Here is a 27,902-nt window from a genome sequence, read left to right on the forward strand (position 1 = left end):
TTAAAAATAGGGTGCATTTCCTAAATTGCGATTCCAGTAGTTGCAAAAGGAGATAAGAATGACAAGTCTCTTAAATACTAAGAATTAAAGATTACCCGTTTCAGCAGAGAGAGAGAATGAGCTCTTCCAGTGAGGTGAATGTCATAAGCAGGTTTCCTCTTATCAATTCTCATTGGTTAAGCAATAATGCTTGTTCTTAGCTTAAAAGCCATAAAGAGGTCTACAGCCTCAGTGCCGCTGTTTGTGTGCACAGAGGAACCACATAAAGCAGTCCCTGGGATGAATATTGCCACCTGGAGAGTCATTCATGTGCAGGGCTAATCAAATTGATAAATAGCTTCTTCACATCACTGCAAATGGCTTTAAAAAGGAGATCCGAAGTAATGGGGGTGAGGCAGAGAAATAATCAGTTTATCTGCATGTCGAGTCACACTACAAATAAGGGGCAGTTCATATATCTCCAGCTATAATGGCTACTCTGATCCAGGGCGTGTGTGACTCTCTGGAATCCTCACCAGGTTCTAAGGCACAGTTACTGATCTGTTCTGGACGGGAGCTGCTTTCCCATGCGCTTTTCTCTACACGACAAATTTATGCTTGTTTTTATGCCAGTCTAACTGTTCTGGCATCCATAAAAGAAATTTATTGTTATCTTAACAGAGTAGCTGTGACTTCAATGCAGGGATGTAGCATAAACCATTCATAACACAAAGTAACTTCATAAGAGCAAAAATGTAGCGTGACAATTCAGCAACAACAATAGCTTTATTAAATAAGAGCAAAAATGTAGCAAGACCATTCAGTCAGCTGTCCAAATCCATTGACTGTCATACACCCCACAAGTCACATGGCTTACTCTGATTCTAGTCTTTTAAAAGTACTAATAATTTTGTGTTGTGGTTATAAGCATAGCAGCTGTCTTATGTTTCTTCTCCCTGAAGCAGCCTTGCCACCACCACCATACAGCCAAAATAACATACCGTATATTGTCTCTCCCCTGTGTCTTCTTTCCTTCGCTTTTCCGTGCCTTTCACTTTTCTTTTGCTAGCAGTGCTGGTGGTTTAACTCCCTTGCTGTAGCTTCTATCGTGAGCCAAAGCACCACTGCAGAATACAGGATATAAATACTGTTCTCCTTTTCTCCCCGATACTTGTTGAATATCTCTGTGCAATTATTTAAGTATAATGAGAAGGATTTCCATAATATTTCAAATAGAATCTTCTCCCCAACCTTTAATCTTTGTGCACTAGTCCTCTGGGGTTAATTAATATTTACTGGACCACCATGATTCACGTCGGGTTGTTTTTATAGTTAAAATCCAAACCGTTCCCCCTTTTCCTCTTAGTCTCCTCTTTAGTGACCCTTTTTCTAGGTTAAGGGATTAAGAATATGGGAAATTTTGCCACCGTTCTTACCCTTTCGGGTTTAGAGGCTTGCTGTCGAGGGTTGTTCACCTCCTTGCATCCGGGTATACTCCGTTGTCTCACCTTTTGTTGAAGAGGTCCCCCTAATCCTGGCTTATTTCTTAGCCCCGACTCCTGCTCTCCTCTGCTTTTGCTCTTAGGTCTTGACTACTAGCCTATCTACTAGCTGGCTCATGCAACACTGTTGCCCATGGCCCAGCCCTGACAATACAAATATGCAAATACTACAAATTGTGGGTGCATCTTAGATGGGGAAATTGTAATCCTCCCTATGCTTTGGATTGCAGCCCACAACATCCCTATTCATCCCTGGTCACTGGCAATGCTAGCTAGAACTGATGGGATTTGGAGCCCAGTAACAATCTTAAAAAGCAGAGACATCACCTTGCCGACAAAGGTCCGTATAGTTAAACCTATGGTTTCCCCAGTAGTGATGTATAGAAGTGAGAGCTGGACCATAAAGAAGGCTGATCGCTGAAGAATTGATGCTTTTGAATTATGGTGGCTGGAGGAGACTCTTGAGAGTCCCATGGACTGCAAGAAGATCAAACCTACCGGTATCCATTCTGAAGGAAATCAGCCCTGAGTGCTCACTGGAAGGACAGATCCTGAAGTTGAAGCTCCAATACTTTGGCCACCTCATAAGAAGAGAAGACTCCCTGGAAAAGACCATGATGCTGGGACAGATTGAGGGCACAAGGAGAAGGGGACAACAGAGGACAAGATGGTTGGACAGTGTTCTCAAAGCCACCAACATGAGTCTGACCAAACTGCAGGAGGCAGTGGAAGACAGGAGTGGCTGGCGTGCTCTGGTCCATGGGGTCACGAAGAGTCAGACACGACTAAATAACTAAACAACAACAACAACATCTGGAGAGCCAATTATTCCCCTGCCTGCTCTAAAACATCCTATGCTGACATGAAAACTTTAACCAGGAGTGTATACATTTTCAGCTACACATCAGTAAATAGAACAAACTTAGTCGGTCTATAAGGTGTTACTGGGAAAAGTTTTATTTTTATTTCTACTACCATACAGTGATTATCTTCTGGAGAGAGGGAAAAGGTGCTGCTACTGTGTACCCTTGAGAACCCCCAAGAAAAAACCACTGCTACTATACATGATTAGACTAATATCAAATTGAAATTGTTGTTATATATTATTGTTTTTATTGTTGATGCTTTTCTTTATTTTTATTATTTCAGGGGAAATGATTCATAAGTGAAATGAAACAATCTCTCCAATTACAAGCAAATTCCTGTGCCTTTAACATCCGTGACAGGCAAAGGTTTCATAGAGGAAGCTTTCCCATCATTGCAACTGTTAAAATCACATAGCTACCCTGAAATCAAAGGTCCAGTTAATGGAACAAACTGAGGTATGAGGTTATATGCTTTATACCTATAATTTCAGGTTCCCTCTAGAATCTACTGTCAATGGCGTTTTTAGTCACTAAGGTGTTAACTGCTCATGCACTGGTACTCCTGAAAATGACATGCAATACCTGTGACTATTTTATAGTGGTCCTTGATACTCCATTACTGTTTGATCCCAATAGATGCAGGCAAGTACAACAGTTAACAGCATGCTAGCTTGGTCTTTGATTCAGTGGTTTATTCTGTTTTGAGTACTAATGCAAAACACTGCATGTACAAAGAATGCATTGAATGCTTTTTACTGTTTGAACTCAAAAAATATCCCCACTCCTTCTGCCTTGGTTTTTTAACACAAACACACAGCTCCTTTGTCAAAAGGGAGGATAAAGAGAATTAACATCATTGAACTCAACCATCTAATCCAGGCATCCCCCAAACTGCGGCCCTCCAGATGTTTTGGCCTACAACTCCCATGATCCCTAGCTAAGAGGACCAGTGGTCAGGGATGATGGGAATTGTAGTCCAAAACATCTGGAGGGCCGAAGTTTGGGGATGCCTGATCTAATCCTATGCACTCAGAAGTAACACTCCAATCTTAGGCATAGGAACAAATACATTAAACTTATTGAAACTGTAATCAACACCCCCCCCAAAAAAAAACACCCACAATTTGATGTGCATGTAATATGTGGAATTAACTTCCTGTGACTTTTCTGCTCTCAGATCTTCAGAATTCAGAATGATGTTTTAGACCAGGAATGTGGATCAAGAATCATCCCCCCCACCCGCAATATCAGGGGCTGGATTCTTTCAGGTGGAATCTGTTGGCAGTTGCATGCTTGCTGTGGATGGGGGAGCAGCCAAAAGCGGGTGAGCCACCCCCTTTTTTAATGGTTTCATCATGTAGCAACCATGTCTTCTCTCTCCTTCACTCTGTCACACACAATATGGAAGGGGAAGTTTTCTGCCCCATGGTTGCCTGGAGAGCAAGAGGCCAGAGGTCTTTGGGTCACCCCTGAATTAGACACTTAAAAAAAATACACGTGGTGTCATTTGGAACTAGTGCTGCCACCTCCAAAACCTTAAGTAACACCTGTAATTTTGAAGAATTGCATGGAAATCAAAGACATCACCATGCTGCAGTGATCAGAGAAGCCCCTGCCCAAATATTGCCTTTTACTCAATTTTTAAGATGGGTAGTAATGGTCGTTCTCCGCTCTCTGAAAGCACCTTTTAGTGGCTTGTCTGTTCAGTGTTTGGGGTGCATAGTATCCAAATCTGCTCTGCAAACAGAAGACACAATTCAGCGGCAATAGCAAGCAGATACTGGACTAGCGATCAACTTCTATGCCTTTAGTTTAGAGTAAGTGGGATGCGGCACACCAATGACCTTATTCTAGTTTAATTACAGGGAGTAATGAAATCCCATCTCTCAGATATTAATGCATGTACTCAGTGGGATTACTGCATTTGCTTTACACATACAAATCCATTAACACTTTGATTTAATGTTGGTGGCTCTGTATAATATTGTTCAACATACTGCAGACACAATGTACAAGCTCCTTGCTCAGTTGCCAGGTCTGGGCTGGTGACTAGAGTGTTTCAAGAAGCATATTATCTATATGTATATTTTAAGTGTAGCAATGTCTGTGAACAGAGCAACCTCTGCTTTGCTTGCTTTTTGTGTCATAGGTGGCTGGGCTGATTGTTTTAGCTTAAGTCAATCAGTAGCTGAAATTTAGTTTCTGCATCACCTTTTACTACAGAGGATGAAGGGGAATTCATGTCCCAAGAGTAGTTTGTACAGGAAAGCAGGATGTAGTCTTAATATTTTATTAATCTCCAAGGAGGAAATTAAGGAGAAGCATAAGTGCTCCGTTACTAGAACCGGATGGTATTTAGCAGAATACTCTGCTTATAAGCTTGTTTGTGGGGGAGGTTCTAGTACATACAAGATTTTCCCGAGTGCACTTTTATTGCCCAATTCTTACAACGGAAGAAATCCTTATGCTTCCGTTTCTGTATCCTAACTAGCTTTGAAGCTTGTGAAGGAGGCTTACCTAGGGCTTAGGAAAATTCATTGTTGTTGTAGCATTAATATTTCCATTTCCAGTGCATGTTCTGACAGCTTTCTATTCCAGCGTTAAAAAGAATACCAAATGCAGATAGGTGGGCAAGAATTTTGTATGCCAGATAACAAAAATGTAATCTGATAATTTGCAAAGTTAGGCATTTCAGGCATAAGAATAGGTATTTTAACCATAATAAATACAGCTGAATTAAATTTTTATATGTATTTATTACCTTTTATATAAAATAGTATATTTACTGAATACTTGAGCTAGTATGACACTTCGTAATGTTTCCTATTCTGAAAGGCTATTAAAATGTTTAAATGTAGAGTAGTCTCTCTCCCCCCCCCACACCCATTATTTCCAATCTTACATCTGCAATAATTCTTCTGTCAGAAAGCCAAAATTGTTTTATTTTCCCTGTTAACTTTTTCAGGAGTACAAGTCCACCCCTTTTCACAGCTGTGACTAGCGTAATATGAAAGTCAGAAAAAGCATTTGATTCAACCCAACTCATGCTTCTTATGACTAATATTTTGAAACCAACTTGCATGTTACTTATGGGGGGAGGGGGGGTCCCTTTAAAACATGAAACGTGCATGATCCACAAAAATATATAAAGTTTGATAAGTATATTGGGAAAGCTTCCTCAACTAGATTCCATACATTTAATGGCATAGCCTGGTGACCACAATTCGGTAATAGAGGACATCTAGAAGCTCATTTTCATTGTTTGGGACCACTTTGCAGGCCTAGCAATGAAGTGGGGCTGTTTCATGGTTGCCACAAAACCCCTTAGGGTTTAATATGTTGCTGTTCAGATGGGTGACAACTCCCAGAGAAATTGGCTATGCTGGTTGCGGCTGTTAAGAGTTAGAGTCCAAAAGATCACCTCAACACGGATGGTACAAGTCCTACAGCAGATTGTCTTCAAATATCAGCATCAGGTCACCAGCAAGTCGAGGATACTGATGAACCTAATAAGAATGTGGTTGTGCATTACAACAGGACAGAACAAATTCCCTATGCTGCTAGTGTTTCATATTAGCTGGCTGATAAAGAAGAGGGCTAAAGAAATGCAGGTATGTAATATGTATTTATTGTTTTATTGTACAGAAAAATTAAATCTCTCTCTTATATACGATTGTTTTCAAAAAGCTTTATTCCAGTTAGTAACATTGTGCCATATGTGCAGCATCAATGTAGCAGTGAATTATAAACTTGTCTATAATCTAGTCCAGTCACATTCATTTTTTAAAACATAAATAACAAACATACTGGAAAGCAGTATTTCTCTGAAGGATCAATCCAGCAAAGGTGCAATTCTAGCTACTTTACATAAAGGGAGGCACCAGTGTGAACAAGGCAGGTGCTTACGCGAGCTGCTAAAGATCATGGGGTTATTTGAAAAACTGGAGAAGAGATCTCAATGCTGCACTTCCTAGCCCTCAAAATCTTCAGTTAAGTCTAGTAAATATCTGTATGGTGCAATCTTATGGGTGGGTGGTCCCTGGGACCAAGGAATCTTGTGGATCTCCCTCATGGCTGTAGCCACTGTTATTCAATCATTGCCTGTGTTCCAATAGCTAAAGGCAAAAAACAAAAAAGTTGTGAGGGAGGAGTGGAGGTAGTTTAGGATCTGCTGGATGCAAAATGCTGCTGTTTTCCGAATCCAATTCTGAAATAGAGATGAAAGTTTGCCAGTCCTGCCCAGGGCTAGTATAGTTTTTTCCTTCCTACTGGGACTAATGGATATGGATTTTTTTTAAAGCATGCCAGCAAAGAGGGGGGGGGAGGATGACTCTCTCTTTAGCTCATCTTTGTGGTTTGCCCACCATGACAACTACATTTCCCCTCCCATGTATGATTTCTTTGCCATTTAAATGAGGTTCTCTTTCCAGAGGCTTCTGCTAATGACATCCCACTCTTGTAGCCTTTTCATTATGATACTTGCAATTAACAAATGTTTGCAACAGCCAACTTAGAAAAACCACAAAGATGAGCTAAAATTATATACTTCCATTATTTCATTGGTAGTTAAGCACATCCTTAAATTTTCCAGTTTTAATCTATGGAAGTGTTTAATTTGGGATGAAGAAATCTCTGTATTACCATAAATATATATCCGATGCAGCTGGAATCAAAATAAAAAGGCACTGTGTTATTCTCTCCATCAGCGTTTATGCAAAGTCCAATGAAAAAAGCAGCATTGGATGTATTCTATTCTTAGAAAAGGAGTGTAACATAAGTACATATCAAACATTGATGCACATAATGAAATACAACCTACAGCAGTGATAGTGGGCCTCCAGCTATTATATTGGAGAACCAATTTGCCTTAGTGTGGTGAATGTGCTATATAATGGGGAATTGTTGTTCAACAACGATCTGCAGGGGAACAGATTTCCCACCACTGGCCAACATCCCATTGAGGTCAATGGCAAACGCCCACTGATTTGAGACTAATTCAAGCACTGTGACTCTGCCCTACCACATGAAATACTGGTGCATTTACCCAAAAGTACACCGCAAATCATTTTTGTTGCAATAGTATTTTGAATACTTAAGGTCTTGTGTCCAGTTACAATAGACATCACATTATAGAACTATACATTACACATGGCTGAAAGGGGGGAAATGTGGTTACAATTAAGTTATATTTATGATTGCAATATTATTTGTACCAGTTCACAGAGTGTGCCATGATTAAGAATACAGTCATACTTTGGAAGTCAAACGGAATGTGTTCCAGGGGTCCATTTGACTTCCGAAGCGCGGCTTCTGATTGGCTGCAGGAAGCTCCTGCAGCCAATCGGAAGCCCCGTTGGACATTCGGATTCCAAAGAACATTTGCAAAGCCGAACACTCACTTCCGGATTTGCAGCATTCAGGAGCCAAGATGTCCAAGTGCCAAACCTGCACATCAGCAGAAAATGGGAGCTAGGAGAGTGTGAAGCAAGTCCTGTATCCCTCTTACAAATAGACATACAGTGTGATTGTGACACACAACACAATAGATTGATTACATATTTCAGCTTTGACCATGCTCAGTCTTAATATTATTAGGCAGGGCTGCTGAAGATGGGAGTGGCCTCAGCCCAGATGTCTGCTTTCCCCCTACTGACCCAACAAGTGGCCTAGGGAGGGGAAGGATCCTGCACCTCTGCAAGTGCAGCAGCAAGAAGCCGATTCCTGCGCTTCCAAGTCTCACAAATGTGAGGTCAAAAGAAGGCTCAAGTGTTAAGCGTATCTGTGTATCAGTACTGCATTTATTGGCTTTTTAAAAAACCAGTTTTTAATGGCACAGCTTCGCAAATGAATTGATTTGTTGGAACATAAACTGCAAACCAAAGTTTGACACCTTGTTTAAAACCCCATTTCCAGACACATTTGCTCCAGTCCAAGAATCCAAAGCTGTGAGGACTTTCCCATTCACTTCAAAAGAGAAGCCATTCCTGTGCAGATGGTTCCATTACAAGCACAGACTTTCCTACACTATTGCTTCAAACGGGGCATTCTACTCCTCCAATCACACAAAGCCCCAGAATAGGGCTTCAAGTCCCACTAAAACCAGCATTATTTATTTTTCAGGTAATATGGTTAAGGGGGTTCACTCAGTCTTTTTTTTCTGGCATATGTGTGTCTGGCCAAATATACATATGTATTTTTAAAAAATAAAAAATTAACCTTATGCGTTTTGACTACGCTTGTAGTAGTTCACTGAAATTCTGCTTGGCAAGATCACTGCTAAACTTTAGTTGATTTGACTGATGGGGGATCAAAGACATCATCTTCCACACTTTCATCAATTGGTTTCATTTTTGCTGATGTTCTTAGACAAGGAGATGGCTGACCTGTCAACAGTGAAAAAAGGAAATAAAAATAATTACACTTCAAAAAGGAGACAAAAACCAGCACCTCCACCCACATTCTAAGTAAGAAGGTATATGTCCTTTCAAGGAAATGAAATGTTTCGGTTTAAATCTGAGCAAGCTAGCTTAGAGGGAATACTGGTGTCAGACAGGCAAACAATAAAAAACAGAATTACTTAGTACCACCTATGGTTCATTTTCAGTATTGCTCCCCATCTTGAGCAGTACTATTGAGGATGTGAGCACTTTCTCATCTCTTGGAATCTAAAATGCATGTACTGTACATTTCTTGGGGGGAAAATCTTAAAAGGGTGCAAGCATACAAAAACAAAGCATTATATCAGTTCAATTTGAAAGTAAAGCTGAATGCAAGAGAGCAGAATTATGAAATCCATAGCAGCTATTGTTACTTCATTCCTTCAGGGTTTTTTTTATATATATATATAAAATCTGTACTCCCTAACCAGCATTTTAAGTACGGTAGTTCTTGCTCAGATCAGCATCAAACAAATTGGGGCACTGCATCAAAGCTTGCAATAAATATTACAATTCATGGCCTTTTAAACTACTGTACATAGGGGCACTGTTTTCATTTGTTAGTATGTTATGTGTTTTTGTGTTTCTATATTGTAAACCACCCTGTGATCCTCAGATGAAGGGTGGCATAGAAGTTTAATAAAGTAAAACCTGCATAGCATTTGATAATTTGCGACCATGTAGAAACTGCAGCACATTGAGATACAAGATATGAATGATGAGCCTGAACTGCAATGTCCCATCCACACATGAAAATCATTGCTTGATTGCAGTCACTGTGCAATGAGCATGAATGTGAGGACATGATTATTATTTTTTTTAAAAAAAAATCATGGCCTGAGCCCACAGACTAATGTCTGAGTGTAAAGGTATTTCCCCTTGTGCTAAAGTATTTTCCCCACAAAACATCCTCATGACACTTGCAATTGACTAGCTGGAAATGTTGGTTAATGACTCACGAAGGGTTGAGGTAGTGGAAGTCCCACGGAGAAAATGTTGCAAGCCATCTTCACTGTCACTTGAACTAGCCATGCTGTTTCTCATTTGCATCACAGAAAGTTGTGAGCACAAATTAGGCTGTCGATCTATTTTCTGGGATGTCTGTAGAGAAACAAGTTATACCAAATCTTTCATCATTCATAAACCTGAACAGATCTTTATTTGCATTTCAGTACCAGTCTTACTTCTTCCAAGGATCTCAGAATGGCAGACATTTCTTCCATTCCCACCATTTTTTTGCTCACAAAAGCGATTACGGTGGTACCTCGACTTACGAACGACTCGACAACCGAATTTTTCGACTTACAAATCGGGCTAATGGCCGCGCGCTTACGAATGTCTCGACATCCGAAAGGAAACCGCGGCGGTTTTAGATAGGGATTTTTCGACTTAAGAAAATTTTCCATTTCCAATGCATTCCTATGGGAAATCGCGTTTCCAATGGCCTTTTTCGACTTATGAATTTTCCGACCTACAAAGGTGCCTTCGGAACGGATTAAATTAGTAAGTCGGGGCACCACTGTATTATTTGTATGCCACCCTACACCCATAGCTCTCAGGGTGGTTCACAATATAAAAAAACAGAAAATACACAATAAAGACAACCCAATAATCCCCCCCCCTTCCACAACACATTTTAAAAGGGCGTCAGGTGTCAATTTTCACCTGGCACCATTAGCTGAGCTAGGCTAAGAACTGGAGAATGGTCCCAGGGTCACCTGATGAGCTTCATAGCTCTGTGAGGATTTGAAATTGCTTCCTCCTGATCCAAGCCTGACACACTCCTGCATCACTGGAGCCTGCCATGTATGTGATAGGGCATACATACCTTTTCCAAGGAACTGGGACCAGCTATTAGCAGGGCTCATTTAAGTAGACACCCCCCCCCCAGGCTGGATTTATAGGGCAGGAATTTGAAGATTTGGGTAGATGATTTTTTGAGATGCTCTGCTAGTAAGAGGCCTTTCGAGAATTATTCATGGATTTCTTACTTTCCACAGGTGTATGCTAAATGCAGTTTTCCTGGAAACTTGAAATTGGTATGACAGTCATCACTGTGCTCTTAGTAAACTGCAAGCTTAACGGGAGTCAACAGTGTGATGCAACAGCAAAAAAAAGAGCTAATACTATTCTAGGCTGCATCAACAGAATTATAGTGTCTAGATCAGGCTTCCTCAAACTCTGCCCTCCAGATGTTTTTGGCCTACAACTCCCATGATCCCTAGCTGGCAGGACCACTGGTAAGGGATGATGGGAAGCCTCAAAATAAATAAATAAATAATATTTTATTTATACCCCACCCTCCTCAGTCAAAACCAGGCTGAGGGCGGCTAACACCAATAAAATTACAATAAGACATAAAAGAAAAGACAATTAAAATACAGATTAAAATACAATATTAAAATTTAAAATGCAGCCTCATTTTAAGTACCAGTAGTCCATAAATCAAAACCATGAGGGAGGAAAACACAGGGGTCAGACTGAATCCAACCCAAAGGCCAGGCGGAACAGCTCTGTCCTGCAGGCCCTGCGGAAAGATGACAAATCCTACAGGGCCCTGGTCTCCTGTGAAAGAGCATTCCACCAAGTCAGGGCCAGTACTGAAAAGGCCCTGGCCCTAGTTGAGACCAATCTAACCACCTTATGGTTCGGAATCTCCAGAATGTTATTTGTGGACCTTAAGGTACTCTGGGGGGCGTACCAGGAGAGGTGGTCCCGTAGGTACGAGGGTCCTAAGCCGCAAAACATCTGGAGGGCCGCTGTTTGGGGATGCCTGGTCTAGATCAAGGGAAGAAATAGTTCCATTGTACTTTGTCTTGGTCAGACCACACCTTGAATGCTGTGTCCAGCTCTGGGTACCACAATTTAAGAATGATATTAACGAGCTGGAATGTATGTAGAGGATGATGATCAAAGGTCTGGAAACCAAGTCTTAAATTGAGGAAGTTGGGCACATTTAGCTTGGAGAAGACAGAGCAGATATGATAGCCATCTTCAAATATTTAAAGGGCTGTCACAGGGAAGATTCACTCCCTTGAGAGGTGGTGGGCTCTCCTTCATTGGAGGTTTGTAAGCAGAGATTGGATGACCATCATTGTTCTGAACCTTAAACCCAAACTGGCAGGCTGCTTTGCTGTAAGTCTTAATAAAGCTGCTTTTCGTAATAAAGCACAAGAACTGGCTATTCTGAAGTTTTTGACATCCTCCTTCAGCAAAATTGCACCCAACCATTCCCACCAGCCCTCCTTTAGGCCTAGAGTTAAGGACATTCATGAATGATCTAGTTGAGATTACTGCATTGAAGGGGTTGGGGGGCCTTCCCAACTCTACAATTCTATGATACTATTATTCAAAATGTAACAAATATATAAAAAGGTAGCATGGAAAGGGAAGATGCATTTTTAAAATTTGAGGACAACTATATAGCAGCTGCACAGTTTCCAATAGCAGAGATAAAAGCCTTACCTTATCATTTAGTGTTGGATCATTTAATGAGTATAACTTGTTTGTAATATCTTTTCCAATAAGGTACTTAAATATTTCAAAGAGGAATGGTTCAGATTCCAGAAAAAAGGTAAGTCTCTCTCTGGACCAGCATAAAAATTTGCAGTTATCATCAGCAGTAATGGAGACCTGCAAAGAAAGTATATTCATAGAATTAGCACTGCTTTAATGGGTACCACTGACCACAATGCATTTTAGTTTGGATGTTCAGCAGAAAGAGACGTAACACAAATGTATCAATAGTGGTTTGTCCTTCAAACACTACATCCACAATCTAACACAGAATGTGCTTAACAGATAGATCAGGACCAATGGGTTCCCAAAATTTCACAGAAATTTGCAAGGAAAACTCTTCTGACGTTTTGGAAACCTGCCTTCCAAATCCATTTAATTAAAGGCACCCTGTGAGCAAATCTATTGCATAAAGGGAATGAAAAAGATGGACACCAATGTCTGGGATTAAAAAGGCCAAATATGGATAAAGGAATATAGATTAACACACTATATGCAGGCCCCAAACTTTGCTGTTGTATGTGGTCTTGCTGCTTCTACTGTCATGGTCCTATCAACAACAAAAATATATGCACTAATACAATATTTAAAAATAGCAACCAATTATTTTTACTTTCAATATATACCAACAATAATGATAATATACAAAATGTTAAAAAAGAGCAAACATTAAAATAAAGATTTAATATCACTCTTTTTTGACCCTCTTTTTTTTAACTAGTGCTGCTGTTTGAAATAGACAATAAAATTTTAAAACATTACAATGTTTAATTGTCTTGATCTGTTGCACACCATCTTTATGGCTTAGAGAAAGACAGCAGCAACAAATTTGGGTTGATTCATATATACACCATCCAGTAAAAGCAAAAGGTAGCTAGTTTGCTAAGATTGACATGCATCCAGCAGATGGCACCAGTGTACAAAGAAAGAAAGAAAGAAAGAAAGAAAGAAAGAAAGAAAGAAAGAAAGAAAGAAAGAAAAGAAAGAAAGAAAGAGAAACCCCAAGCCAAAGCCTACCCCAGACTCATAGGGAAGAAATGATCAGTGATCCTGACTGGGAAGTGAATTATGAATGTGCTGTCTCCCGGAGTGTCAAACGATATGTAAAAACAGAGATAGCATGGATTGAATATACACTCTGTGACAAAAAGAGGAGAGTATGCTGATGGAGATAACAGGAAGTCCAAAGATAAAATTTACTTTTTTTTCTTTTCTTTTCTCCTTTCCCTTTTTTTTTCTGGGAAAGGAGGATTAGAAATACGATACGAAAAATTGTAACAAACAAACATAAATGTATATGTGTATGTATATGTATGTATATGTATATGTATATGTATACAAGCATGAAGAACAATGTTCAGGTTTGGTGATGGGAAAAAATAAATAAATATCATTCAAAAAAAATAACAACATGAATGTGCTGTCTCCCAAAATATGTTAAAGCAAAATTATCTATGCCCAATATAAAAGCATGCCAGGAGATGCCATGAACCAGTTTTTAATTTGGTGTACACATTTAGTTAAGCTATTCATATACCACCTGCCAAGTAGGCATCTTCAGGTGGGCTACAGCAATACAATGTCCATCCCTGCATATATATAGAAACAGAAATTTGGGAATGTGTACCCATCAGTCATAAAATGAACATTTTCCATTTCATGTAAAAAAAAAAAACCCCAACCCAAACCCTGATCTAAATAAAAGAGATACAAATAACTACTCCTTTAAAATTAGGTGGTTTCCTCTCCGCTCAGAACAAATAAATGACCAAGAATAATCTATTAGGAATAGTGTTAAGTATCCCATAACTTCCTTCCAGTGCAGAGATGAAGATATCTTGACAGCTACTTCACCTTGGCTTTATGCCCAGTTCTTGACTGGAACATATTACATCAATTACCAGTTTTAGACACTGTATCAACCCTCTGTCCTGGCTTTACGATCAAGTAGATACTGCATAGTTAAAAACAAGAACTCACTAAAGATCTGCAGCCTCAAAACTGGGTGCTATATATATTATTTATTTGTCTTCCCAAGTGATGTGTAAAAATTTTCAGAGAGTGAATATAAGTGTCTCTGAAAATTTTTACAAATCGCTTGGGAAGACAGGCGAACTAATATCAGTGTACTGCAAGAAGCAAAGATCACCAGTGTTGAAGCAATGATTCTTCAACATCAGCTTCATTAGACTGGTCATGTTGTGCAGATGCCTGAAGATCGTCTTCCGAAGCAACTACTCTATTCCGAAAGTGTAATGCTGGTGGTCAACAAAAGAGGTTTAAAGACTGTCTCAAGGCAAATCTAAAAAAATGTAGTATAAACACCGACAACTGGGAAACACTGGCCTGCGAGTACTTCAGTTGGAGAACAGCCTTTACAAAAGGTGTCATGGGCTTTGAAGAAACTATCTCAGGACGCAAGGGAGAAACGTGCTAAGAGGAAGGCACACTTGGCAAATCCACACCATGATCAACTCCCACCTGGAAACCAATGTCCCCACTGTGGAAGGATGTGTGGATCCAGAATTGGCCTCCACAGTCACTTACAGACTCATTGTTAAAACCGTGTTTATGGAAGACAATCTTACTCGGCTACGAGTGATCGAAGAAGAAGAAGATCTATATATATATATCTATTTATATATATAGAAAGATTTTCTTGGTTTACAAAAGTTCATGCCTCTTCTCTTTTTTCAGGTTATACAGTCTTTTCTACAGATCAATTACATTTGTTATGAAACATTAGTGTTGAGTTCAGTTTAAGGTCAGGAAGAAAAGGGGAAGGGGTGGTGGTGAAATTTATATTTACAATTGTCAGCATTTTATGAAAAAACGACAGGGGCCTCGGGGTTCAAATCATTTTAGAATATGGAAGAGAGAGTACTACTGCTGCCCTTATTCATCTTGAATGCTTCTTTTTAAGTAGATTAGTGTTCAAATTAACATTAGACAAGCCTGGATAGCTCACTTGGTGAGAGTGTGGTACTCATAACACCAAGGTTGCAGGTTCAATCCCCATATGGGACAGCTGTACATTCCTGCAGGGTCCCTTCCAATGCTACAATTCTGTTTCTTTAGTCCCACAACAGATTCATATGATTATTTTATCCAATATTTATTATGGTACTTGTGTTAAACCTTTAGAATCCAAAGAAACTGTATAATTTTGCAGCTCTCAACAAGCAACACAACACTGCCACTTGTTAAGTTAAGACAATTAATTCAATGCTGCCCATAAAACTATAGCACTTCAAATTTTCTTCATCAATAATTACATTCACACCCAACAGAACAGTTCCATACCTGGAACTTCTCACCTCGATGCATCTGAGTTGATCGAAATTCAGGAGAATCTATAAAGGCACAGGGGTAAATATTATGCAGAAAATGCCCTCGATAGGAGACCTTCATTCTGATGATAAAAATATGAAAAACATATGAAAATACCAGAGGCACAACAATTCAATTCATACTGGAATACAATAATTTACTGTGTTTAGAACCCTGGGAAGTTGGGATTCAAAAACAGATATGTTTTTTAATATAGCAGGCTTCCCACTTCAAAAGGTAGACTTGCATACTGTATCCTGCAGTGAGGAGTGGGGGGAGAAATGAACTAGACATGGAGAATTATGGGAACTCTATTTCATTAAAGGTCACAGAGCAACTCCCTTAACAAACAACATTCCCCAGGATTCTCCATGATTGTTTAAGTGATATAATATTGCTTTGGGGTGGGTATAGCTCTGATTTAACACTAAGGTATAGTTAAAGTGAATCAACAACTTAGGAATCATTGTGGCATGAGAGAGTGCTACAGCTCACTGACACCACAAAGGTAGGTGAGATGCCAAGAAGCAGGTTACTCAAGCATTGCAGAGATCAGTAAAAGCTACTGCTACCTCAAAGCAGTATCTTAAAGCAGTGGAGGAAAGCAGCATTCAATTGCTACTGCATAAATTCAAATTATTCAAAGCTAATGTTATGTATAAAAGAGGACATAAGTTATTGTGTACTACAGTCCCTTTCGATTTTCATTTCCACTTTTCCATACTTCAATTATGCCATGAAAAGGACTACTCCTGTTCAAACTTTTTTCAAGCACGTACTTTCCTTTTAACAGGATGCTTAATCGATCGTCCACTGATGTTTTGTCCTCTGCAGCATACGCTTGACCTGCTTTTAGTGTCTGAATGTTGCAGAATTGTCCTGTCAGTCTTTGGAACAACTCTGGAGGCACATGGAGTGGTTCAAACATTCTCTTATACAGACTGTTGAGCTCCTTATCTATCTTTATCTATAACACAAAAAGTAAGTATTTTTCAGCATTGACTCTAAAATATCCTTTTTACCCAAAACACAAACATACAAACCAGTGACAACTTTATTCCAATGTAGCATCAAAGAAACTGACAAATGGGATACATCTAACACTATAGTTATACATATAAGCAGATGTGCTTTTACCATAGAAATTCAAATAATAATATCAGAGTTAGAAGTTGCATTGTATTTTTCTGGGTGTGGAAATACCAGTTTCTTCCAGCCTACATTTAAGCTAGGAAGTGCCTGTACAGTTTAAAATGTTTCAAAAGGCACAGGTAGCACTGTGATCTAAACCACTGAGCCGCTTGGGCTTGCTGATTGGAAGGTTAGCAGTTTGAATCCACACAATGCGGTGAGCTTCCATTGCTCTGTCCCAGCTTCTGCCAACAGAGCAGTTCAAAAGCACACCAGTGCAAGTAGATAAATAGGTACCACTGCGGTGGGAAGATGAATGGCATTTCTGTGTGCTCCGGCTTTCATCACAGTGCTCTGTTGTGCCAGAAGCGGTTTAGTCCTGCTGGCCACATGACCCAGAACGCTGTCTGTGGCCAAATGCCAGCTCCCTTGGCCTGAAAGGAGATGAGTGCCACACCCCATAGTCGCCTTTGACTGGACTTAACCATCCAGGGGTTGTTTACCTTTACTGTTTCATTTTGATATCACACTCATGGCTACAAGCAGATGTAACCTATGCAGTAATACAGATATAAATGGCAATAGAATTATATTCTAATAAAATAGGTAATCAGATATTTCCTTATTTTCCCAGTTATTTCTCTACCTGTTGTAGCATAGAGCTGGTGAAGCACAGTGGCTAAGAGCACAATCCTCTAAACGTTTACTCAATGGGACCTGCATCTGAGTTCAATGAAACTTGCTTCCATCATGTAGATGTTTATACCCGAAGAAACTGACCTACAAATCAGGATGCATTCAGGTCAAATCTCAATTTGGCTGTGAAATAGCTATGTGACCTTCAACATGTCTCATTATATCGCCACACACTCCCAACTGCAAGAAGGGGGTTAAAAAAATGTCACAGGGCTAGAGTGAGAAAAGCAAGTTATGTGAAGCACTTTGAGCACTCTACAGGTAATGCACAAAAGCAAAGTACTAATATAATTCTTTTGGTTCTTCGCTAAGAAGTGGGAAATGGCCAGAGAGCCATGCAAACAACTCTAAAGGCTTGCAAAAGCCAGTCCATTATAAGATGCAGTAGGAAAGAGAAAAGGGTGTCTAACATTCTACACTCATTTATGCACCAAAACAGGAAAGAGGGTGAGAAAAAACTGGCTCATATCTAGCTGTGCTCCTGAATCAATAGAGATACTACCCAGGACAGTGTGTCCTACCGTATCTAAAAACATTAGCAGATTGAGCAGAGACCAAATTGGTTTGCAAAGAGAGGAGAAAGTGGGTGTCATGAAGAGCAAAAACAGGAAAGGCTTCAGCACTAGACAAATAAGTATCAAAGGCATAACAGAGCCATAATTCAAGGGAAGAGAGTGAGTTTGTCTGTAGTTTAGATTATTTCTTGCTAATAAATAAGAAAGGAAAAAGGTGTGTATGCTCTGTGGGGAAAAGAGCATTGCCCTTGGGTTTATAGAGAAATGTGAGTATTCATTTGTCATAAAGATGTTAGGAGTCTTGCAAGCTGTCCTCCATTCTCAATTTTTTTGCCAAGTAATTAGACTAAACCACATACTGAATTTTCTCCTTTATCCTTCAGTTCATTTAGGTCAAAGTGTTTTTTCATGCTTCATTTTCATACTGTTCACTCATGCCACAGTGAACAGATGCTACAGAACAGCTGTAGAAAGTTCAGTGTGAGAGGACTACTCTAGATGAAAATTATTCAGTAGTAAAGGAGCAAATATCATGTACATCTCCATATAAAGTGTGCCCATATACAGTGTATCGCAGAACTAGAATGACTTTATTAGCAGGAAATAATTCCGTTCACATTTAAGGCAAACCTATGTATGGTAACTTACACTTTTCAAACATGTGAATTGAAACACAAGCATGCTTTGAAATTTGAATTTCTCTTAATTTTGCCATGCAATTCTTCAGCCAAGTAAAAATGCATAGATTAAAGCTAAGTGTGCATATATATGGAGAGATAGCACTGCAAATATTATGCTATGCAAAATAGCATAAAAATGTGTGTATTAGGAGAAAATAACACTAAAATGCTGGTGAATTTTCATGAGGCAAGGAAATGTTGAGAACTGAGTATTAGAAAAATGAGAAACAAAAGTGACAGATTTGACCACCCCTACTCAGGTTAACATTAAAGGCAGCATTTTAAAGGCTTCTAATAAATTGCAGATCAGATTCCTGTTTTCCCATGCCAAAGCTTTCGATTGTATTGGTGCTCTTCTGATGGCAGATTCAGCTTAGGAGGAAAGAGATAAGCCTGAAACACTAAGTTTTTGTGCAATGACTGTAAGAATGAGTCATCTAGCTTGCTGTGCTGTTTTCATTTTTTATTTATATATTAAATCAAGTCTAACTGGATTAAATGAAACACTCTTAATATTTCAATTTTGATGCGGGTTTTATATTCATCATGAATAACCAAACTATGAAGGATGTTGGAAAGCAGATGAGCTATTGAGTTATACACAGAGAGAGAGCAAGACAGACAGGAAGAATATTGATAGCCAGAAAGCAAACCCACTGTCTAAAACAGGCAAGCAATCACAGTCACATGAGTCTTCACTCTTTTGAGAGGTGGCTTCAATATTTCATGACAACATTTCAAGGAGGGAGCTGCAGCCCAAGATAGGAAAAGAGGTGGTAAGGGAACACCTAGCTACTTTAAATGAATGCAAATCTCCAGGGCCTGGTGAGCTATACCCAAGGGGACTAAAGAAACTTGCAGATGTAGTGTCAGAGCCCCTGTCTATAATCATTGAGAATTCTTGGAGAACAGGTGAGGTCCCTGCAGACTGCAGGCAGGCAAATGTTGTTCCCTATCTTCAAAACAAAAGTGTGTGTGTGGGGGGGGAGAAGACCCAGGTAACTACCAACCAGTCAACTTGACATTAATACCAGGAAAGTTTGCTTTTGGGGAGGGCAGAGGGAGGGAGAAAGGTTATCCCATGTTTTCATGTAATGAAATTTTATAGGTTTTTGTTCCATGTTGCATTTACTGTGATTGTCTGAATTGGTATATTTGGAGCATAGAATCATGGAATTGTAGAGTTGGAAGGGATCCCGAGGAGCCAACCCTCTGCAATACAGAAATCTCAACTAAAGCATCCCTGACAGGCAGCCATCCAACCTCTGCTAAAAAAAAACTTCAAGGAAGGAGAGTCCATCACCTTTTGAGGAAATCCTTTCCACTGTCAAACAACTCTTACCATCACAAAGTTCTTCCAAGTGTTTAGTTGGAATCTCCTTCCTTATAACTTGAGTCCATTTGTTTGGGTCCTACCCTTCAGAGCAGGAGAAAGCAAGCTTGCTCCATCTTCCATGCTATAGCCCTTTAGCTATTTGAAGGTAGCTATCATATCTCCTATCAATGTTGTCTTATCCAGGCTAAACATGGCCAATTTCCTCAACTGTTCCTCATCAGGCTTCCATTATTATAATTTTTTAAAGCAACTTCACCAGTGCACAACATGACGGAGAGAGGAAGGGCTTAAACTTCCCCAGTCCAAATCATTCAAGATGGTTCCTTCACCCACCACATGTTCCAGATGTGGGCTGCTCAATCAAACATGTGTTTAGTATCCAACAGGTGAGCTCTGAATCAGCATGTTCTTAAGAAATCAGGCTACAGTTAAAAGGAGTTGTATGAAAAATGTAACGCCTACAGTAGACATTCATTTTTACATGTGGCATAGATAGCAAGAGAGGGCCAAACCAGCTTTTTAGTTTCACACATGACAAAGCAGCGAAACATCAACTCAGGTGCAACACTTAAAGGGAAAGTCAATACCGAGCAACACAGAATCAATTTAAAAAATCTTAAGAGGCTGGAGAACAGCTTCAGTAGGGGCTGCTAGGTTGTATTGCTAGGCACTGAAAGATACACAGTTGCCCTCCAAAAAACAAAATAGCTGAGGAAGCAAGGCACACCCACCCCCTTTTAGAGAATTAACTGCTTGTCACTGATCTATAGTAACTGAAATTTGGGACTCTGCTATATAGAAAGAAATTATTTGCTGATGGCTCAAGATAACTTTGAATGACTTACAGTACAGTTGGATCTTCCAACAGGGCTTACTCTCAGAGAAATGTTCATAGCCTTAATCATGTACAAGGAATTTTCCTGCTTATTACTTAATTGATGCCTTTCAATTATATCCTGTAAATTGGTTACAGTATTACACAGAAAACCATTTCATATTTGATACAACAAAAATGTCAGTACAATTCAGTGATTACTGGTCACCAGCACAAACTGATTTAAATCAATCTATTTTTCCTGCCGGGGTAACTCGTTTAGCAGATGAGTGGAGGAAATACCCGAAGACTTGCTACCCTAGTCATAATGAGCCGGATGCCCTACATCATAAAGAATTAAGTGTCCTGAAAACGGAAAAACAACCACCGCCATAATGGACACCGCCATAATGGACACATTGGATTCATGTTGAACCAATATGGCAGGTTACACAAATGAAAATTTGGTGGCTGTATACTAAAAAATAAATATAAAAAATAGGAATTCATAAAGAATTAAAGGCCTCTTTATGAAGGATTTTTATGTTTAAAAAAACAAATACTTGAAAGCAAAGCTCTCAAGAGTTGTAGGAATGATAATTCATGTATAGACTTGTTAGAATCAAGATGGAAGAGTATAGTCCTTTTAAAGTAGCACCTTAGACATTTTATCAATAGTTTAGTGGTGATGTACATACCGGTCTTCTCTTATATAGCAAGTATATAAAATGCAAAAGGTTGATAACAAGGAATGTCGTATTCCAGATCATTATATCCACAGCACAACGGAATAGCGTTGCCCAGATGATGAATAGTGCACATCCTGCCAAAAACAAAATGTGTCAAATGACTATGTATACACACACGTGTCCAAAGAACTATGATTCCATAGAATACTGTGACTGGTCCCCCCCCCAGCCTCCTCAGTTAGGTATTCCAAGAATAAAAATATTCTGTTTAGTTTACTTCCATATATTAATAATAATGCTGCTCCTCCTTAGGGCAATTAAGCTGCAAGGCGTACACTGGCCCTTCATAGGCATGATATGAATGCAAATGCATTCCAGTGCAACTACAATATAATGTGTGCCACAGTGATAAGCATGTATGGACAATGAGCAAAGCTAAAAAAAAAAAATCCCAGAAAACATAATGGCTGGCAGAAGGTCGCTGTGCATGCCATTGGCATGTATGCGTGTCACCAAGTACACTGGAGGTGTATTGGGACCATACAGCTGTTTGTATGTATAGGCTACCTTTCTATTAAAATAATATCTAAAGTAGTTTACAAAAAAAATGCTGCAATATCAGAGACAACTAAAAACATTAAGACAGAGAATTTAAAAAAAATAGACACAGTAATACAATCAGTATAGCAGTAATAGGAATTCAATTAAGTCATACACACAAAAACACATAAATACTAAAAGCTATGTAAAATGACAATAGTGTTAGTGGTTCCTGAACCTGTCAGAGAGGATTCTATAAGCTGGGTGCCACCACTGATGAGGCCCAGTGTAACCTTACTAGTAGGGACACCCAACAGATCAGATACACTCTAAATCAGGCTTCCTCAAACTCAGCCCTCCAGATGTTTTGGGACTACAATTCCCATCATCCCTGACCACTGGTCCTGCTACTGTGTTTCTCCGAAAATAAGACACCTTATTATATTTATTTTTCCTCAAAAAATACACTATGGCTTATTTTCAGGGGATGTCTTATTTTTTCCCTCCTCCTCCTCCTCCTGCCGTGGGTGGCATTGCTGCTGCGCCTATCACTATGTCTTATTTTTGGGGTATGGCTTAAATTCCTTGACTGCTTAAAAATCCTGCTATGGCTTATTTTATGACTACGTCTTAAAATAGGGGAAACAGGGTAGCTAGGGATCATGGGAGTTGTAGGCCAAAAACATCTGGATGGCCGAGTTTCAGGAAGCCTGCTCTAAATCAATGCTCCCTCAATATGAGAACAGAGCAGTCATGTACGAGCCAGAGTTACCTCTTCTGGCTTTAACTCTTCCATGCCATGCTAAACTGTAGAATCCTGTTCTGCACCGCAAATTACTTTTGTATTTCAAAAGCAGTTTGTGTTGTGGTATGGAAGAAGTGGGGGGGGGACTAGTATGCAACAAGAAGAAAATCTATTTGGCATATAAAAGCTTTTGTGTATTCCTAAATATTTGTTTGTCCTACCTATTATTACCATGGCTCGTAGGACAATCATATGAAGATGGAAAGTGGTTGGAATAACCAATCCAACAGCAAAACAAATATTGGCCAAATGAAACACGAGATGATGAATCTCTCTCCAGTTTTCACAAAGAGTTTCATTCAAAGGCATAGAGATGGGATTGTTGACATCTGGGTTGAAACTCAAAGGGGTCACCATGATTGAATTTGCTTCTGTAGGATTCATCTTGAATTTGCCTGTTAAAATTGTTTTTTAAAAAACAACAACAAAACATTAAAATAAGAATGGAAAATACAACACATAGTTTCACACTTGCCGCTTGAATCAATGTTTTTTCCCCCAACAGATACAATTGTACTGGAGACCATATTCACAGAGGTTAAAAACTCTTAGATTTAACATTCCGAAAAGTTTTTGCATGTGTGTGTGTGTCACTATCACTCTATTTTTAAATAAAAACAAAAGACAACATATGTATCCAAGCTACTCCAAACTGTTTTGCTGTCCACGGCAAAATATCAGCTTTCTGCATGCATGAAGTGTATGCCAAAGGTGGCTTCTATGCTTTAGATCAGTATTGGCATGGGATACTTAAAAATAAAGTGAGTCTCCCTTATCTATCCCACACCTATCAAACTGTCATGTGGCAGTGACATTAAATAGTTCTACTAAATATAGCACTTTACAATGCTTGAGAGGCAAAAGGCTGCACAATTTTTCTGACAGCCAATTTTAAGTGCAGCAGAAACAGGTTTACTTTATCTCCAAATACGACAGAAGGGCAGATAATGCATCTGACCACAAAGCAGAACTGTCCATGCATGGGCATCAGTAAGGGGCACTTCTTAATTAGATACACAACTAGCCCCTAGTATTGAAATTGAAAACTACAAAATGTTATGCTTAACAGGGGCAAAGAACTCTTAACTGTTTTGCTTCTCTGCACTGTTTAGTTTTAACAGTGGCTTTCTTGGCAGTTCCTATTCAGTTTTTTTTTCCTGGTTTGTATTCATGCTTTTCAAGTTGAGCCAAGTACTTTTTATTGCCTGGTAATAATAATGTCAAAATACCACCAACACATAGAAGACAGGGAAGGAAAAGAACACAAATGTAACAACTTATATAGGGTGGAATATTTTAAAGTCGTTTTTCCTTTTTTTAATAATTTGAATTGAGTTTTCCTTTTCCTACATTTTAAATTAAACATTTTACAAACTTTAAAATATCCAATGACTTCCCTTCTTCTCCTTCCATGGTTCATATTTCATATCATACTTTCCTGCATATTTTACTATAACCATTCAAATCAATTTTCCACTTTCACTTCAATCAAATATTGTTTACTCTGTTGAATTTATCTTAATGCTGCCAGTGTTTTCAGCTGTGTACAATTATTTTCCATATATTCAATAAATATTTTTCACTCTTCTTTAAATATAAGTTCTTCTTGCGCTCTTATTCTGTGGGTTAAACCTGAAAGTTCTGCATATTCTAACATTTTAAGTTGCAAGAACTGTATGTACAATTACCATGCAAGCACAAAGGTGGGGTGGCAGTTAGCTATACAAGAAAGCACATCAAAATTAATTTGTCGAAAGTCAGGCCCACATTAGATTTCGAATTTTAAAAGCACAGGCATTCAACAATACTGTATCTTGAAAAGGCTTTTAGCATTATATGCATATCAGAATCAAAACTTCTTTCTTTACATTTAATGAGACAGTAAAACCTGGCATGGGCTAGAATGTAAAATCTTATTATCACCTGCATTTTATCCTGCACTAATATTTTATTTTTATTTATTTATTGCTATTAATTTATTAGGATTATTTATTTATGCCTATAAACATTTACACATGACACAAGTTACAGGGAGGTAGCCGTGTTGGTCTGGCGTAGTCGAAACAAAATAAAAAATTGTTTTATTCCAGTAGCACCTTAGAGACCAACTAAGTTTGTCATTGGTATGAGCTTTCGTGTGCATGCACACTTCTTCAGATACACACATCATGTGCATGAAGAAGTGTGCATGCACATGAAAGCTCATACCAATGACAAACTTAGTTGGTCTCTAAGGTGCTACTGGAAGAAAAAAAATTGTTTTGACAAATTGCTCAGTACAGGATGAAATACACCTTTAAGGTTGCAGTGTTTACTAGAGAATAAATCCCACTGAATTTCATGCCTAGGCTTGGGCTGAAAGTAGTAGGGTATTTTTGCACACTAGCACAAGTCACTGAGAAGAGGCAAGCTATATATAACACACCACACACACACAAAAATCCTAAGCCCTATCCGGGCACACTGCAAGCGTGAAAAGCCTACACACAAGCTCCACCCTCTGCATTGCCCTCCAACTCATGGAGTACAACTGTGTGAAGTGGGGAGGAGTGGGAGAGAGATAAACTCTGAACTTTAGGTATCGTGAAATACTGATCCCTGCACAGCATCATAGATAAACAAACCATTGTGGAAATTCCTCATGGGATACCACTGTGTTTTTTGAATCACCTGGCTTTGTGCTGCTTCACAACAAGTGTCCTTAAAAATAGCTGATGACCTGCAAACAGACAAAGTAATGCATTAATTCCACTCAGCCTTAAAAAAAAAAGACAGTAGCCAAACCCTTGACTCAAAATGAACATTAAACCAAGGTTTTATCCACCCCACCCCCCGAAAATAATCAGCAAAACACATTTTATTGTTAATGTAGTTTTGCAGGCTTTCAGTATGCTCTTGTAAAGCATATCCATAAACATTTGGCAGGGTTATTTCAAGTAGATCGTGACTGCATCTATTTATATAAATTAATTCAGTTTGCATTTATTTTGCATCCTATATTTGCTGGGCTTCAAATATGAAGTGCACCGCCTTTCATATACCTGTGAGCAGATACTTATTAAAGAATGTATTTGAAATGAAGAGGGTCAAAGCAAGGAGCAACAGCAGGAGTCGCCTCCTCAGTAAGCAACTGAAGGCACCCAAGGAAACAGGGGTGGCAGATAAGCCAGTACAGTATAGCCCAACAGCCAAATTACTGCAGGCTCTCTTCACAAAGAACCACTGTAAAGAGATAAGCAGGCCACCACTTGGGGGTGTCTCCACTGAAATGTTCCTTGACATTCCAGCCTGTGACAGAGCTTTGCACACAAGCGCACCAGAAAACAGGAAGGCCCTGGCTGGGGACAACAACAGGTGCTCAGCTTAAATTGATCCAGGCCTCAGAAAAGCTTAGGACTTAAGCATCAGGACTCATTCAAGCAGTCAGGTGCTGCAGGAGTAATAAGCAGGAATAACTCAGCATGTGAAGACTGCCTCTCAAGGAAAGGAAGCAAGGGGCTCTACAGTCCAACTCTTAAACTCCAGCTGTGTGTGTGTGTGTGTGTGTGTGTGTGTGTGTGTGAGAGAGAGAGAGAGAGAGAGAGAGAGAGAGAGAGAGAGAGAGAGAGAGAGAGAGAGAGAGAGAGAGAGAGAGAGAGAGAAAGGGGTGATTGAGTACTATGGGAACCAATATATTCTTTTGCGCTTGTCACACTTTGAGCTCACCTCTGACAGTGGCAGCATATGAAATTATCCCCTGGGATAGCTCAGTCGGTAGAGCATGAGACGTTTAAAATCTCAGAGTTGTGGGTTCCAGCCCCACATTGGGCAAAAGATTCCTGCATTGCAGGGGGTTGGACTAGATGACTCTTGAGGTCCCTTTCCAACACTCCAATACCATTTAGTTACTACACTATGTCTCTATGGCACAGACTAGGCAGGTAGGTGACCTTGCTAAGCTTACCCAGGTCTGGGGAAAGAAGGGACTGCTATGCGCAGCTGCCTTGCGCTCTACTGAGGAAATGCGGGAAACGGATTCAGTCTTACAGCTGCGTCTCTGAGCACGCGCAAAGTGAATTTCTGCCGCCCCTCCACAATTTTTGCCGTTCTTCGAAGGGGTTTGCCTGCGCGCGCGAGGGGCGCCCGACTCCCGGGAAAACTTTCTCCTGAGCAAGGGGAGGCGAGCCCGAAGGGCCACCAGGCTGCCAAGAAAACCCCTCGCGGGAGCCTCTCCCACATCCACAGCTGATTAGTCGGCGTCCCGTTTCCCGCGCTTGCCGCCGCCTCGCCCCACTTCTTCCGTCGGGGCTGCAGCCTTACCTGCCGCTCGCTTCTGAGGCGCCTCCGTCCCGCCGTGGGTCTCCTCCGGCAGCAGCTCCTCCGAGGGCGCCCTCTCTCGCTGAAGGAGTCGAGGCGAAGCACGCGCGAGCCCCCGGGGCGGAGGTTTTGACTAAAATAGGCAGCGGGCAGCAGCCGCCACCAAGTTGCGGGCGGCGCCAGCTCTCCCTTCGCACGCCGCCTGCTGCGACCTCTCGAGAGCGGCGGCGGCGGCAGACGCAGCGCGCAAGCGCCGGGAAGGCGAAGGCATAGCTCCGGGCAGACGGGCCCTTCCCTCTCTTCGCCGGCTGTTGGACGGCGGGGACTCAGGCAGATGTAAACAGCTGTGGCTCCCGCCGTTGGGAGGCGTTTTAAACGAGATTCGGAGTGCATCTGAACATGGGCCGAGTGTTTCTTTTCAGCACTGAATAGCAGAGAATCTATTAGGTCCCAGCTGCTGCTCCTCCCCCCCCCCAAAAAAAACCAACCAAACGCATAAAACAAGGTTTAATTAATGCTTCTATTGCAGAGGGTATTAGGCTGCTGTGCTTTGGTTCAGGAACCAATGGCCACCGGAGTACCACGGCAGGTGTGAAATAGCCTGCTAATTTCTCAGGTGAGGGAGGAGCTACGAATTAAAGAACGAGGTGATTCCCACATTTACCAGGAATCCATATTCTCCGACTAGATGCCCTAATTCCCAGATAAGGGAGCAGGATTTGGACACGATGAGGAAAATGGAAAGGCTGTACAGTAGCTCCAACAGGTCC

At 40.2% G+C, this 27,902-nt stretch overlaps 1 protein-coding gene across 1 annotated transcript; it reads right to left on the reverse strand.

Annotated features, from left to right (window-relative positions):
- Nucleotides 1-6,010: 6,010 nt before the first annotated feature.
- On the reverse strand, nt 6,011-27,307 carry BVES (blood vessel epicardial substance). The gene is made up of 9 exons (XM_035109313.2): nt 27,136-27,307; nt 25,507-25,555; nt 22,998-23,231; nt 21,501-21,625; nt 16,410-16,597; nt 15,604-15,712; nt 12,250-12,417; nt 9,744-9,885; nt 6,011-8,730 (listed from the first exon to the last, which is right to left on the reverse strand). Exons 3-9 carry the CDS (start codon nt 23,218-23,220, stop codon nt 8,624-8,626), a joined length of 1,062 nt encoding a protein of 353 aa, XP_034965204.1. The 5' UTR covers nt 23,221-23,231; nt 25,507-25,555; nt 27,136-27,307; the 3' UTR covers nt 6,011-8,623.
- Nucleotides 27,308-27,902: the final 595 nt, after the last annotated feature.

Source organism: Zootoca vivipara, chromosome 3, assembly GCF_963506605.1.
Source record: "Zootoca vivipara chromosome 3, rZooViv1.1, whole genome shotgun sequence".
In the NCBI taxonomy this organism is placed as follows: Eukaryota; Metazoa; Chordata; class Lepidosauria; order Squamata; family Lacertidae; genus Zootoca; species Zootoca vivipara.